We start from the raw sequence: 13206 nt of genomic DNA on the forward strand, positions 1-13206 counted from the left end.
TTAAATCTTTAGACCTATAGTGACAGGTGGATATAACTGAGACATGATTTAGCCCAATCATTAATTTTTACAGCTAAAGAAATTTGTATTTTAGAAATAAATTTTCTCTGTGTCTCTATCTCTACACACCATAAACATGCATGGATATGAACTTATAAATGCATATTTATATAAACTATATTGAGTTCATTATTTTGCAAATAATGTCTATATAAAATATATACTATCTAGGTATATTTGGAGAGAGAGAGACTAAATTCTTGTACATAGGGAAATAAACTGAGTATTCTCTTTGAAGAATTCTGTTCTTTTAGATTTGTTTTTAATTATGTGTATGTGTCTGTGTCTGTGTCTGTGTCTGGGTTTGTGCATGTGAGTGCTGGTACCCACGGAAGTACCAGGACCCCCTGGAGTTAGGGTTACAAGTCATTGTGAGCCACCTAAAATTGGTGCGGGGAACTGAACTCAGGTCCTCTGAATGAGCAGTACATCTTCTTAACTGATGATCTATCTCTCTAGTCCCCAGAAGGATTCTTAATCCCTCAGCAACTTAGAAGCTATGTGTGTCTTCATGAAGTGATCTCTCTGGTTTCAAAGAACAGAACAGGGCTTTCAACTGCAAAGGAAATAAAGTTAGTTAGAAGGAAGAAGGAACTTTCAAAGACTGAAGCCTGACCTATCACAGAAAGTCTGATGGTTCTCCTATTCTGGGAAACGGTCATCAGAATCCAAGTGCATGCTAGGGCCAGTGAGTACAAAGGAGCAGATGCTTTCTACGCCCAAGCTCTAGTCTCCCTTCTAAAACACATCCCCCTCACTTGTAAAATACGGTACAACCAACTACCTCTTCAATATATATTAGGAAAATAAATCAGGCCTATTCCCTAGATGGAAACAGTGCAACTTTGGAGGTGTGCCTTTCACATGATCAGCATTGAGAGAGATGGGAGAATGGGAAAATGAGGGACTTTGCCCCTGGTCTGCACAGGGGTTCTCTTTACTGGTCTGTTTATGTGAGCCAAGATTGTGGCAGCCATGCCTGTTTCCCTCTGTATTGTTTATGACAAGTTTTGCATGCTCTTAGCAGGCCTGAGCCACTATAATGAAATACTTGTTAGTCCAGGCCTAACACGTGAATGTTGCAGTTTGCCTACCCTGTTGTGGAGCGTGAGGGTTAGAAGCTTTTAGAGAAGGGTGGGACTTGCTGCCTGTGCCTCTGAAGAAGGCAAGGAGTGAAGACCATGAGGGAGTGTAACCCTTGCTCCATGTTGTCTTTTCCTTCCAGCTCAAGGTTCTATAAAAAGCCCTCATACTTAACACTTTGTTCTCTGTCCTTTGCCAGATTCTGACTTGAGCATGCGGACACTGAGCACGCCCAGCCCAGCCTTGATATGTCCGCCAACTTTGCCAGGATTTCAGAATGGAAGGGGCTCCTCCACTTCTTCATCCTCCATCACAGGGGAGACAGTGGCGATGGTTCACTCCCCACCCCCGACCCGCCTCACTCACCCACTCATCCGGTTGGCCTCCAGACCCCAGAAAGAGCAAGCCAGCATAGACCGGCTCCCGGACCACTCCATGGTGCAGATCTTCTCCTTCCTGCCCACCAACCAGCTGTGCCGCTGTGCACGTGTGTGCCGCCGCTGGTACAACCTGGCCTGGGACCCGCGCCTCTGGAGGACTATCCGCCTCACGGGCGAGACCATCAATGTGGACCGTGCCCTGAAAGTACTGACCCGTAGACTTTGCCAGGACACACCCAATGTGTGCCTCATGCTGGAGACTGTCATTGTCAGTGGCTGCCGGAGGCTCACAGACCGAGGACTTTACACCATTGCACAGTGCTGCCCAGAACTGAGGCGCCTGGAAGTCTCAGGATGTTACAATATCTCCAACGAAGCTGTCTTTGATGTGGTGTCCCTCTGCCCCAACCTGGAGCATCTGGATGTGTCAGGTAAATGGAAACTGAACTCAAGACCTTGGTGTTCTTAATGCACCACCCAGAGTAGTAGAGACATTGCTGCTGATAGAGGGTCCCCTTCTCTTATTAATATTTCTTTTTACTTTTTTATATAATTTAATTTAATTTTACATATCAGCCACGGATTCCCTTGTCCCATCCCCCCCCCCCCCCCCCCCGCCTTCCCCCCAGCCCACTCCCCATTCCCATCTCCTCCAGGGCAAAGACTCCCCTGAGGATTGAATTTAACCTGGTAGATTTAGTCCAGGCAGGTCCAGTCCCCTCCTCCCAGGCTGAGCCAAGTGTCCCTGTATAAGCCCCAGGCTTCAAGCAGCCAACTCATGCACTGAGTACAGGACCCGGTTTCCCTGCCTGGATTCCTCCCAAACAGATCAAGCTAATCAACTGTCTCCCTTATCCAGAGGGCCTGATCCAGTTGGGGACCCCTCAGCCATTGGTTCATAGTTCATGTGTTTCCATTTGTTTGACTATTTGTCCCTGTGCTTTATCCAACATTAGTCTCAACAATTCTCGCTCATAAAACGTGAGTGGGGGTAATGAAGGGCAAGGGTCTTTTTACATTTTTAAAATTGTGTGTATTTGTGTATCTGTGTAGAGGTATGTGCATAAGAGTGCAGGTGCTCACAGAGTCCACAAGAGGGCATTGCATCCACTGGAGTTGGAGTTAAAGGCAGTTGTGGGCTGCCCATCATGGGTGCTGGAAACTAAACTCAGGTCATCTGGAAAAGCAGTGTGTGCTCTTAACCACTGAGTCATCTCTCCAGTCCCCAGCATGTACTTGCTAGCCTCCAGAGATGGACAGTGCATAGTAGGGAGGCTAACTGGTCTCACTGTGGACTCATAACTCTCAAGGCCAGAAGTAGCCCCTGCATTGAACATATGCCTCTTTAAGGAACTGTGGGCACCTTGGTTGGGTTGGGTCAGTCTACCTTAAATGTGACCTTATACTCCAGAACAACCATACATAATGGAAACCAAAAATCTAATTAAGACAAATAGAAGGAAATAGCTAATTAAACAGGTCATTCAGAAACCTGCCTTTTGTATTTGTTATCAGTTAGTAGAGCTTGTGAGCCATGGTAAAGCCACAGCGATGTCCCTTCATGCCATGTCCTGACCTGACAGTCCACCATGGGGAATAAAATGCAGGCCTGGGAGCTGTGCTCACAATGGCTTGTCTTTCTCTAAGCACTAGGGAAGTCTATCATGGTCAAGTGATGCCCCCCTCCCCCCGCCATTCTCCTTTGGGTTAATTTTACAGCTCTTTTAAAGCATTTCTCGGCTACATAGTACAAGGACAGGGTCCATTGAATCTGACTTTTCATTCTTTTGAAAATGGAAGGAAATCCCAGTATAATTGCTTTACTTAAAAGTCTCTCTTAGGCAGGAAGAATTAAAGCCCAGAGTCATACTTTGGCGCCAGACGGGGACCCAGCCTGAATAACAGCCCCTTTTTTAAAAATCTCATCTGCTGTGTAGTCAAAAGATGAACATTACAGAGGCCGAAATGTGTAAGCTGTGTCAGAGAGTCTTGAAAAAGAAAAAAACGAGAAGATGAGCTGTGACCTCAGGAATGGTGGGGGAAAGGTCAAAAGGTGAGACCCACTGTGTCGGACAAATACATAGGATTTGGGATTTACAAGAATCTGAGGTAGATGAAGCCCTTCAAAAAAAATTGGAGGTAAAACAGCTTCCAGCTTGTTCTGCCTTTCAGAAGCCGACATCTGAAAGTATTTCAGCTGATAGCCCATTATTTTTGCAGATTCTTTCCCTGGCTGGAAAGCTGCTTACTGCTCTTCTGCTTGAGCTGGCTTCAGGACAAAGCCATCGTTACTGGGTTAGATTAGTCATGAGCAGCCATTGGCATACAGAAGCGGGAAACAAGGAGGCCTTCTTAAATCCTTCCTCCAAGGAACTCTGGAGAACATGGAGCCTTGAGATTTGGGACCATGCGCTTAGCCCTTGGAGCTACAACGTGGTGTGTTTTCTCTTTAGCAAAGAAATAAAGTTGACAAATTCTTTCCCATTCTTGCCATCTGACCACTTCACAAACAGTTCCTTGTGTTTTCTCAGACTAGAAAATGACTGGTTTAGAATCTCCAACTTTGTCAGAGCATGTTTCCAGGTGTTCTTCATAGAAAGCAAGTAATTATATTCTGTTGTTTGAGGGCCTTTTGAAATTCTGAAATGACTAAAGCCACTTTAGCTGTTTGGGGCCAGGATTATTGAGCTTTCTGGCCTGAGTAAGCTTGCTGTACCACTTGACTCACTGTTACTAAGTCTTGCTATCTGTCCTCTACTTCATGTCATTTTCATGTTTATACATATTTCTATAGCTTCTTGACATAAAATATTTATATTATAATTCAGAACAGTAGCAAAATTACAGTTATGAAATAACAACAAAATAATGTTATGGTTGGGAGTCACCACAACATGAGGAACTGTATTAAAGGGTCACAGCATTAGGAAGGTTGGGAACTACTGCTCTAGATAACATGGGATTGCCTGTGCTATATTAAGCAAGGTAGAAAGGGCTAATGTTTAACATTATATTTCCAAATCACTGGTAATTACCATAGCAAGATATAGCATCTTGCTATTATTACAAATTACCTTTTATTAGTATTTTAAACATACTTAGGATATATTAACCAACTAATTTTGAAAATTAAAATGTAATTGTTGCAAATAAAGTTAGTTCAAAGGGACTGTCTCCAACAGGACACCTGAGAACCACCCATTTTTTTCCTCCAGAATCTATCTTTCTAATCAGCAGCATCCTATCTAGGCCAACCTAATTTCCCAGTCCCTGGAGTTCATGCCCTCTCCCCTACCTGCCTGCCTACAAGGGCACTTCATCAACTGCTCTTTTCAGCACTTCAATCCACACTCCACATATTCAACTTCTGGAAGAAATTTTTTCAAGTTGTAAGTCTTTACTTTCATATATAAAATCTCCAATTAGTCTCCATTTAAGACTTGCAGGAAAGACTCATGTTTCTCCATAGCTCATGTAAGGCCCCAGATGAGTTGTCCTTCCAAAATTCAAATCCCATTCCTCCACAAAACTACCTGCAGATCGCCAAACACAAAATACTTCTTCATTCAGTAATGAATGTCTACCTATATGGTTTCCATACTAGTCCCTTTTCTGCTCCTATCCCAAACCTTCCCAGCAATTCTTTTAAGAGATTTGCCATTTCTCAGGTGGAATCTCACATGAACACAGTCTTTCACACATCATGTTTAGTGAGCCAAGCATTTCCTCTTGGTGTCTGCATTATGAACATAAGAAACTAAAACATCATTAAATTTACATTCTGTTACTTGCGTATTTCCAGGTCCCTTCCTCTCAAGTCATGAGCTTTTTTATGGACAGAAACAAGGGATTTTTATTTTGTATCTTGTATTTAAGTGGAAATAGAAGTTCCAAAGCCTGAAATGGACATCTTAAAAGAGTTCAAATTTCTACTGCTTAGTATACCAAGCAGCATCATTGAAGCTGTAAAACAGCAGTCAGAATCCCCTCCTGACTCAAATTAGGGGAGCTGAGGCATGACTGAGTTCATTGTGTTAGGTCATGGCATGCACTCTACTGAGAAACATGAACAGATGCTCAATAAACAGCAACAATAATGTTTTTATCAACAATCTTAAAAGTTAGTCATTGATATTCACTGATGGGACTACCTTGCATTCTAGAGAAAGTGAAGATGCCCCCCACCCCAAATGAAAGTAAGTCATGATGCAGAGAAGATTTGTGAGGGCTAGAATCAATACTTACTTAACCTCTGTTGCTCACATTGGTATAATAATGTTCACCCCATCCACCCCCTTTATCTTGGACTTTGGGGCAGTCCCCCATGTTCTGGCCCTAGCCAATCTTTTTTTATTTTTCTGTTAAAGCTTTCCAGAAACCGTAAGATCTACCCCATGAACATTCCTTGCTCCTCCAAATACTAAGTGAGTTCTGGCCTCTCAAATTTGGCTTCCTTTGTTTGAATATGGGTACTTCATGTGTATGTATCCAAGTTGTTTCTCTTCAATGATCTCCTTAAATACAGCCATGTCAAAAAGCTTATTCACAAGTGTCTGCATGTGTGCCTCTTGATGCCACATCTACTGAAGATCCCTGTGTAACCCACAATTCTGCCACATAATACTCATCCTTACCTCCCTCCTCTTATTGAAGCCTCAAACAGTTGTGGAACTTGCTCTAGTCTGTGTGTAGAAGGCACAGAAGGTACATGCCACATCTTTTAAAATTAAAGTTTAAATGAATGATTTCTTAGAGTCCTTTCATGTCTGTAAAACAGGAATGTGTAAACTATCCATTAGTATTACTGAACCATGAAAAAATTTATTTTCTTTCCAATACAAACTCAACAATTCCATAATAATTACAGATAGCCATAACCTTAAAATTTACTGATAGAAAGCCATACAAGCATATTGAAATCATTTACTGAAACTGTACTAAACTAATATTTTCTTAAATTTGAAACCCCTATTTTTCAGATATACTTTTGCCTAAATATTGTGTCTTTCCTGGTGCACAACAGATTTTGCTTGATATTAAGAATGTAGAAAGGAAACTAGAATAAAAATAGAGGAATAGCCGGGCGGTGGTGGCGCATGCCTTTAATCCCAGCACTTGGGAGGCAGAGCCAGGCGGATCTCTGTGAGTTCGAGGCCAGCCTGGGCTACCAAGTGAATTCCAGGAGAGGCACAAAGCTACACAGAGAAACCCTGTCTCGAAAAACCAAAAAAAAAAAAAAAAAGTAGAGGAATAAAATTTATTATTTAATACAAGAAAACAAGAATGCCTTCACAGACAACACAGATCGGAAGAAAAATTCAAAATATGCAGGATTACAGTCATCTCAAAGAAAGAAACAAAAAAAATTGGAAGAAAGGATCTCAAAGTTAACCACCTCCCAGAAATCCATGTCGCCCCACAGAGGGGAGCCACGTCTCTTTTCCATGATTGGTGATGTGCTTCACGCCTTAAAATCCTGCCTTGGAGCACATGACATTGGAACCCTGTTATTTCCAGGACGTATGACTTATCAGAGTTTCCTGGACAGCCTGCCAGGAGGTGGGAGAAAAGTCCCCAATACCATTGTCATTGTGCCGCTCACAAGCCTTAGGATATTGCATTGACTAGCCAAAATCTGGGGGTGTCTGAAGTGAGGTGCCTGGTTGTGCACCTGCAACAGGGATCTGATAAGAGTAGGGAGAAAAAATATGTAGTAAAATGGGAGAGACTCTAAATATAATTTCTATAGTTTATATTAATGGGTATTGACTATATAATAGAAGTTGGCTATATATGTTTTTATAAAGTAATATTTAATGAGTATTTCATTATTATATGTAATATAATAGTTAAACTTGTAATATAAATACATGTAATTTTATACATAGTTTTAGGGGATTAAGAATGATGTCTTGGAGTTATCCAAAAATATCTTCTTGGACATTACTACCCTGGTCTATAAAAGTATTAAGAATCAGATAAAAAATATTCCTCACAGTACTTTATAAACTTCGTAAGTCAACACAAATAAAAGTCATTCCTATTAACTATAAAATAAACAACTATTTTTTTAAGGTAGAGCTACTTGAGCTAAGGTCAAAGTCTGAAGACATGTAAATGTTGGAAGTTCAGTTCTCCCATCTGATCTATTTTGGAGGCGTTCCTCTGTAAATCATTTCTTCCCTCCCTCATTCATTCATTCAACAGACATTTACTGAGTGCCAGCTATAAACTGAATACAAGGAGTATGGTGATCAACCTACCTGAGTGCTTTCCTTCAGGAGCTTACATTCCAGAGTAAGGAGACAGCACATGAATAACTGAACAGATAGACATGCAACACTACCAACTGATAAAAAAAAATGCTTAAAATAAAGGGTACATAGTCAGGGATGCTAGCTTATACATGGCAGTCCAGGAAAAAATATTGTTCATGAAATTACTATTATCTTGGGGACATAAGAAAGTTGAAGGTGGTTCCTAGAGCTATCTGAGGAAGATCCTTCCATAATACAGGCACAGGGGCTACCAGACAGGGCAGGGGTGATGTCTGGGAAATGACAAGGGCTCAGTAGGGTCAGTGGTAAGAGAAAAGGGAAGCCCTTGGATGATCTGCTAGACCAGATTTTATACTTGGCACACAGTAGGTACCATCTAAAGACTCTGAGCACAGGTGATTTGAGTGCCCTTTCTAGGCATCCGATTACAGCTGTATGGAAACACTGAAGGGGATGAGGGCAGAGCAAAAGAGGGAGACAGGTAGGCAGGTCAGGACAGTGATTTAGATGGCATTGCCATCGCCTATCAGCACCTGGTGAATCAAATCCCAGACATTGATTTTGGTAGAGTAATAATGACAGAACTATCCTATAATTTTCAAAATATTTTAACTTTTGCTCCACTTTGGGTCATTCTATTCCTAAAGGATAGGATTGCCAGGCACTCATCCATAGCACTGAGATGCAGAAAGTTTGGCCTCATGACTGAAGCAGTGAAAAGTGGTCCCAAACTAATGTCAACTCTCAGCCCGGGGAACCCAGCAGGGTCTGCCCCAGCAAGTTCCAGCGAGCTCTCTCCCTGTTCCTCTCTTTCACTTCATTTCTTTGAACCAAGAAGCTACTAGAGCACTGCCAGACCTTTAGGGACTTCCTGAGCCTCGTAGGGTCACAGCCAGATATTAGGTACATGGTCTCACTCCATTACAGCTTCCCTGCAGGCAAGGGCCTGTGCCCATTTTATGACCAAGAAATTATAAAGTGTGGTTTGCTGTAGCTAAAGAGTTTTCTCTCTGGGTCCCACCAAGCCCTGGCAGTCCAACAGCCCACTTATAAAATAAACACACAGACAATTTCTATTAATCAATACTTTGCCACGTGGCTGGTGGCTTACCGGTACCTTACATCTTCCTTGTCATGGCGGTGGCTGGCAGTCTCTCTCTCTCTCTCTCTCTCTCTCTCTCTCTCTCTCTCTCTCTCTCTCTCTCTCTCTCTCTCTCTCTCTCTCTCTCTCGTTGGTGTTTCAAATTCTATTCTTGGTATTTTCAGTTCTAAAGTCTGCAAATCCCCTAAGCCCAAAATTCAGTAAAATTGTCAAATAACCCAACAAATAGGAAATCATTCCTAAAACCGTTCTCTTTAGAGGTCAAGACCCACAAGAGTTAACCCCTGGATTGGGCTAGAGAGAGGGCTAAGAATCACTTACAGCTCCCGCCCCTCTGGCAAGTTGATCTGAGCATGTGTTCTGTCTTCATGCAGGGTGCTCCAAAGTTACTTGCATCAGCTTGACCCGGGAGGCCTCCATTAAACTGTCCCCCTTGCATGGCAAACAGATTTCCATCCGATACCTTGATATGACGGACTGCTTCGTGCTGGAGGACGAAGGCTTGCACACCATCGCAGCTCACTGCACGCAGCTCACACACCTCTATCTGCGCCGTTGCGTCCGCCTCACCGACGAGGGCCTCCGCTACCTGGTGATCTACTGCACGTCCATCAAGGAGCTGAGTGTCAGTGACTGCCGCTTTGTCAGCGACTTTGGCCTGCGGGAGATCGCCAAGCTGGAGTCCCGCCTGCGGTACCTCAGCATCGCCCACTGCGGCCGCATCACGGATGTGGGCATTCGTTATGTGGCTAAGTACTGCAGCAAATTACGCTACCTCAACGCGAGGGGCTGCGAGGGCATCACGGACCATGGCGTGGAGTACCTGGCCAAGAACTGCACAAAACTTAAGTCTCTGGACATTGGCAAATGTCCTCTGGTCTCTGACACGGGCCTTGAATCCCTGGCTTTGAACTGCTTCAATCTCAAGAGGTTAAGCCTCAAGTCCTGCGAGAGCATCACGGGCCAAGGCCTGCAGATCGTGGCCGCCAACTGCTTTGACCTGCAGATGCTGAATGTCCAGGACTGTGAAGCTTCAGTGGAGGCCCTGAGGTTTGTGAAGCGCCACTGCAAGCGCTGTGTCATTGAGCATACCAACCCTGCTTTCTTCTGAAGGGACAGCTTCCATCGGGCATGCTTTCACAGCAATGTGAACCAATGCTCTGTAAACGTAGCCCACGTAAGCACCCACACCCACTCATAGCCCCTGTTTCTTCCGTGAACGTTCTTAGGAGTCTGGCTTTTTATTTTTATTTCTTATGAGCAAACGAGGTCAAAGAAGGAGGAAAACCAAATTTCTACCATGGTAAACTGGTTCTGGTTGGTTTGTTTGTAGACATATCCTCTCACAAAGGATGCATGCACCTCCGCAGGCTGGTCACTGTGTCTTCTGAAACGCACCTTACCTCATCTTCCCTTCCCCCTCCTGTACATAAGCCATTCCCCCAAAGTTCCACACCCTCATCTTCCAAGCCTGCAACAGCTGCAGCATTAAGCATCAGAATACGCCCTCTGAAGCTGCCTCTTAAACTAATTGGTGGGCAAAAGCCCCACTCCTAAATTCCACACCAAGCAAAATTGGGGTTAAAGTAGCGTTAACACTTTATATGTGCGAAGAGCTTCCCTGTGTGAATGCATTATGGCAAATCACACGGCGTAAGAGGAGACATGTTTTCTCTCCCAGCTCTGCCACTAACTAGCTGTGTGACCTTGGTCTAAAAACACCTCACCTTTCCGGGCTTCGGCTTCCCACCACCAGATGCCAGAGGTAGGGGGCGAGCCTCATGCCCCTTTTAGAGTTGAGAGAATAGTGATGCCGATAAGCACAGTTTTGCATAAAGAACTTGGTGTAAAGCACACAGAGAGCACTTCTGAGAGAATTGGTTGTGTGGATGAGCTGTGCTTTCAGGAGGTACTGTGGGGTAACCGTCAGTGCACACAGGATCCGGGTGCACATAGGGTCCGGGGTGCACATGGGATCCTGGGTGCACATAGGGTCCTGGGTGCACATGGGGTCCTGGGTGCACATGGGGTCCTGGATGCACATAGGGTCCTGTGTGCACGTAGGATCCTGGATGCACGTAGGGTCCTGGGTATACATAGGGTCCTGGGTGCACATAGGGTCCTGTGCATCTCCTTTTACTCTCCTCTGAGAACCAACACAAACTCTGTTTGGTGGGCTAGGCTTTTGCACATCTTCTGCTATGTTGGATGCTTCGACTTCCATGCACGTGTGCTGTAGCATTCTCTCACACCATCACATCCAGCCCAGGCAGGCAGGAGAGTGCACCATGACAGGAAGCCTGTATCTCCCTGTCAGCTTGCACCTTCGAGCATTTTTCAAATCTAAGTAAAGACCCTTATAATTTTTAATTAACAAGTGAGGTCCAAGGGAACCCACATCCTTAAAGGTGTTTCTAACCCTTCTCGGGACACATATGCTATGCTTCAGGCACATCTGTCCTGCAGCCCGGCAGGGACAGACACCTTGGTCCTTTGTCATTCACATTTTATCTCGACTCCTGTCATCTATTTATTTCTCCATCAGATGAGGCCCATTGGGGTTAAGTTTATAAGTGTCTAATTGTACAAATACCACCTTGCCTGCTGTCTACATGTTTTCCACTAACTAATGTAAAACAGGCTTGCAGGTGTTTCAATATTGTTCCCTCAGAAGTGCCAGGCACACAGAGGAGGGAGCACACTGATAAGCCAGATGCTGGTCCACCCATCAAAGCACTGGGACAGAACATGAAAATCATTTCAAAATTTGAATTTTAAGTTGATGGACTTTCAAATGCTCCCTTCTGAATAGAAAGCAATTTACTAGTTTCATTTTTAAAAATCAGATAGAAGAAATCCTGTCACTTTTTTTTTTTCATGAACTCCAGTTGTCTTTTGTTAGTAAACCCAGTACTTTCCCCAGTTTATTCTCTGGCTACTTTCCTTCTCCATCACTGTTGAAACAGTTCACCCACCTTCTTCTCCAAGTGTCTGTCCTCCGATCCCAGAGCCTCTGCCTCTCCAAGCCAAGCATGTGACATTGGCTCCAGACCAAGCTTATATATGCGCAGCTCGACAACTGCACTCTAGCTGTAGGCTCCGGTGTGTACTATTGTCTTGTGTTGGGAAGGAGACGTTAAGTGACAAACTGGCAACTCTTCAGGAGGTTCTGCCATCCATCCTGCAAATCCCAGCCTCTGTTCAGTTCACACCGTCATCAGCACAGATGGGTGAGCAAGATGATGTCATAAGGGAAAATAAAAGTTCAGCCTGGGGACAGGACCTAGTGACAGCCATTGAGTTTAGAATCATAGAAGGACTTCAGCATAGAACCCCTCCCTCTGCCCTCCTGACTTGGGGCTCTGCTTAAAGTTTGAGCTGAAGAGTCACCGTGGGTTGTCTGTAACCCTTGATATTGGAACATTCCAAATGATTTGGTTCACTACTCCCCAGAATGGGCAGGGGAATCCAAAGTGGTTCCCTGAGCCATTTTTAGTGACTCTATCATCACTGAGAGTACATCACCTGAACTGTCTTTCATGTGAGACCCAGGGGACATTTCACACTCGCTGGCTGCCCAGAACATGTCTCTTTCCCAGTTTCTCCCTTTCCCATCCTCTTCACCCATTCTGCTCTCCATCAGGGTAGGGGTATGGATCTGTGACAAAGGTTCCTGGGAACAGCTTGGTGGATTTTCTTGAGGCCAAGCAAAGGGCCTCTTTAAGAAATGTATCTGTTTTAAAACATGGCTTCCTTCCTGGCTCGGCTAAATTGAATGCTCATTTGTTGTTGCTGTTCTTTGTTTGTTTGTTTGTTTCTCTTTAACTCTAATGTTCAAATCACTGCGTGCTGTATGACTCTAGAAAGCCTTAATTTACTTCCACCAAGAAATAAAGCAATATGTTGGCAATCAGACTCAGTTCCATTTTTAATAATCTTGCCTGAGGTGGGTGCTGTTTGGATAGGGACATGGAAAAGCAAGCAAGCAATAAATAAATAAATATTAAAGTCACAACATGCAGCTCACTGCTGCTATTGTCCCTTTAAAGTTAGACCCAAGGTTTTGTTGTCTCCATGGACCTTAGGACTTTGGATTTAAATTGGCAGGTAAGTGAATAAAACATTACAGGTTGATCCAGGACTTAGTTCCTTATCCAGACTCTTCCCATGAGATTGTTGAATTCATAACTTTGCATTTTAAAGGAAATTATATTTGATGGATTTTATAATACCACAGAGAATCTGAGACAGTATCCTTAATTAAATATATTAGCATTCTGTACCAGTGAATATGGTGCAATGT

General features: G+C 43.8%; 1 protein-coding gene across 1 annotated transcript in view; it reads left to right on the forward strand.

Annotated features, from left to right (window-relative positions):
* Fbxl7 (F-box and leucine rich repeat protein 7) overlaps positions 1-12816 on the forward strand; it is a 377007-nt gene extending 364191 nt beyond the window's left edge. Inside the window, exons 3-4 of the mRNA XM_052743049.1 lie at positions 1343-1954; positions 9278-12816. Coding sequence (XP_052599009.1) covers positions 1343-1954; positions 9278-10014 — 1349 coding nt within the window. The 3' untranslated portion in view covers positions 10015-12816. The remainder of the gene's footprint in view (positions 1-1342; positions 1955-9277) is intronic.
* Positions 12817-13206: the final 390 nt, after the last annotated feature.

The sequence above is a fragment of the Peromyscus californicus genome, unplaced genomic scaffold (assembly GCF_007827085.1).
Source record: "Peromyscus californicus insignis strain IS unplaced genomic scaffold, ASM782708v3 Scaffold_18__1_contigs__length_77618521, whole genome shotgun sequence".
Classification (NCBI taxonomy): domain Eukaryota; kingdom Metazoa; phylum Chordata; class Mammalia; order Rodentia; family Cricetidae; genus Peromyscus; species Peromyscus californicus.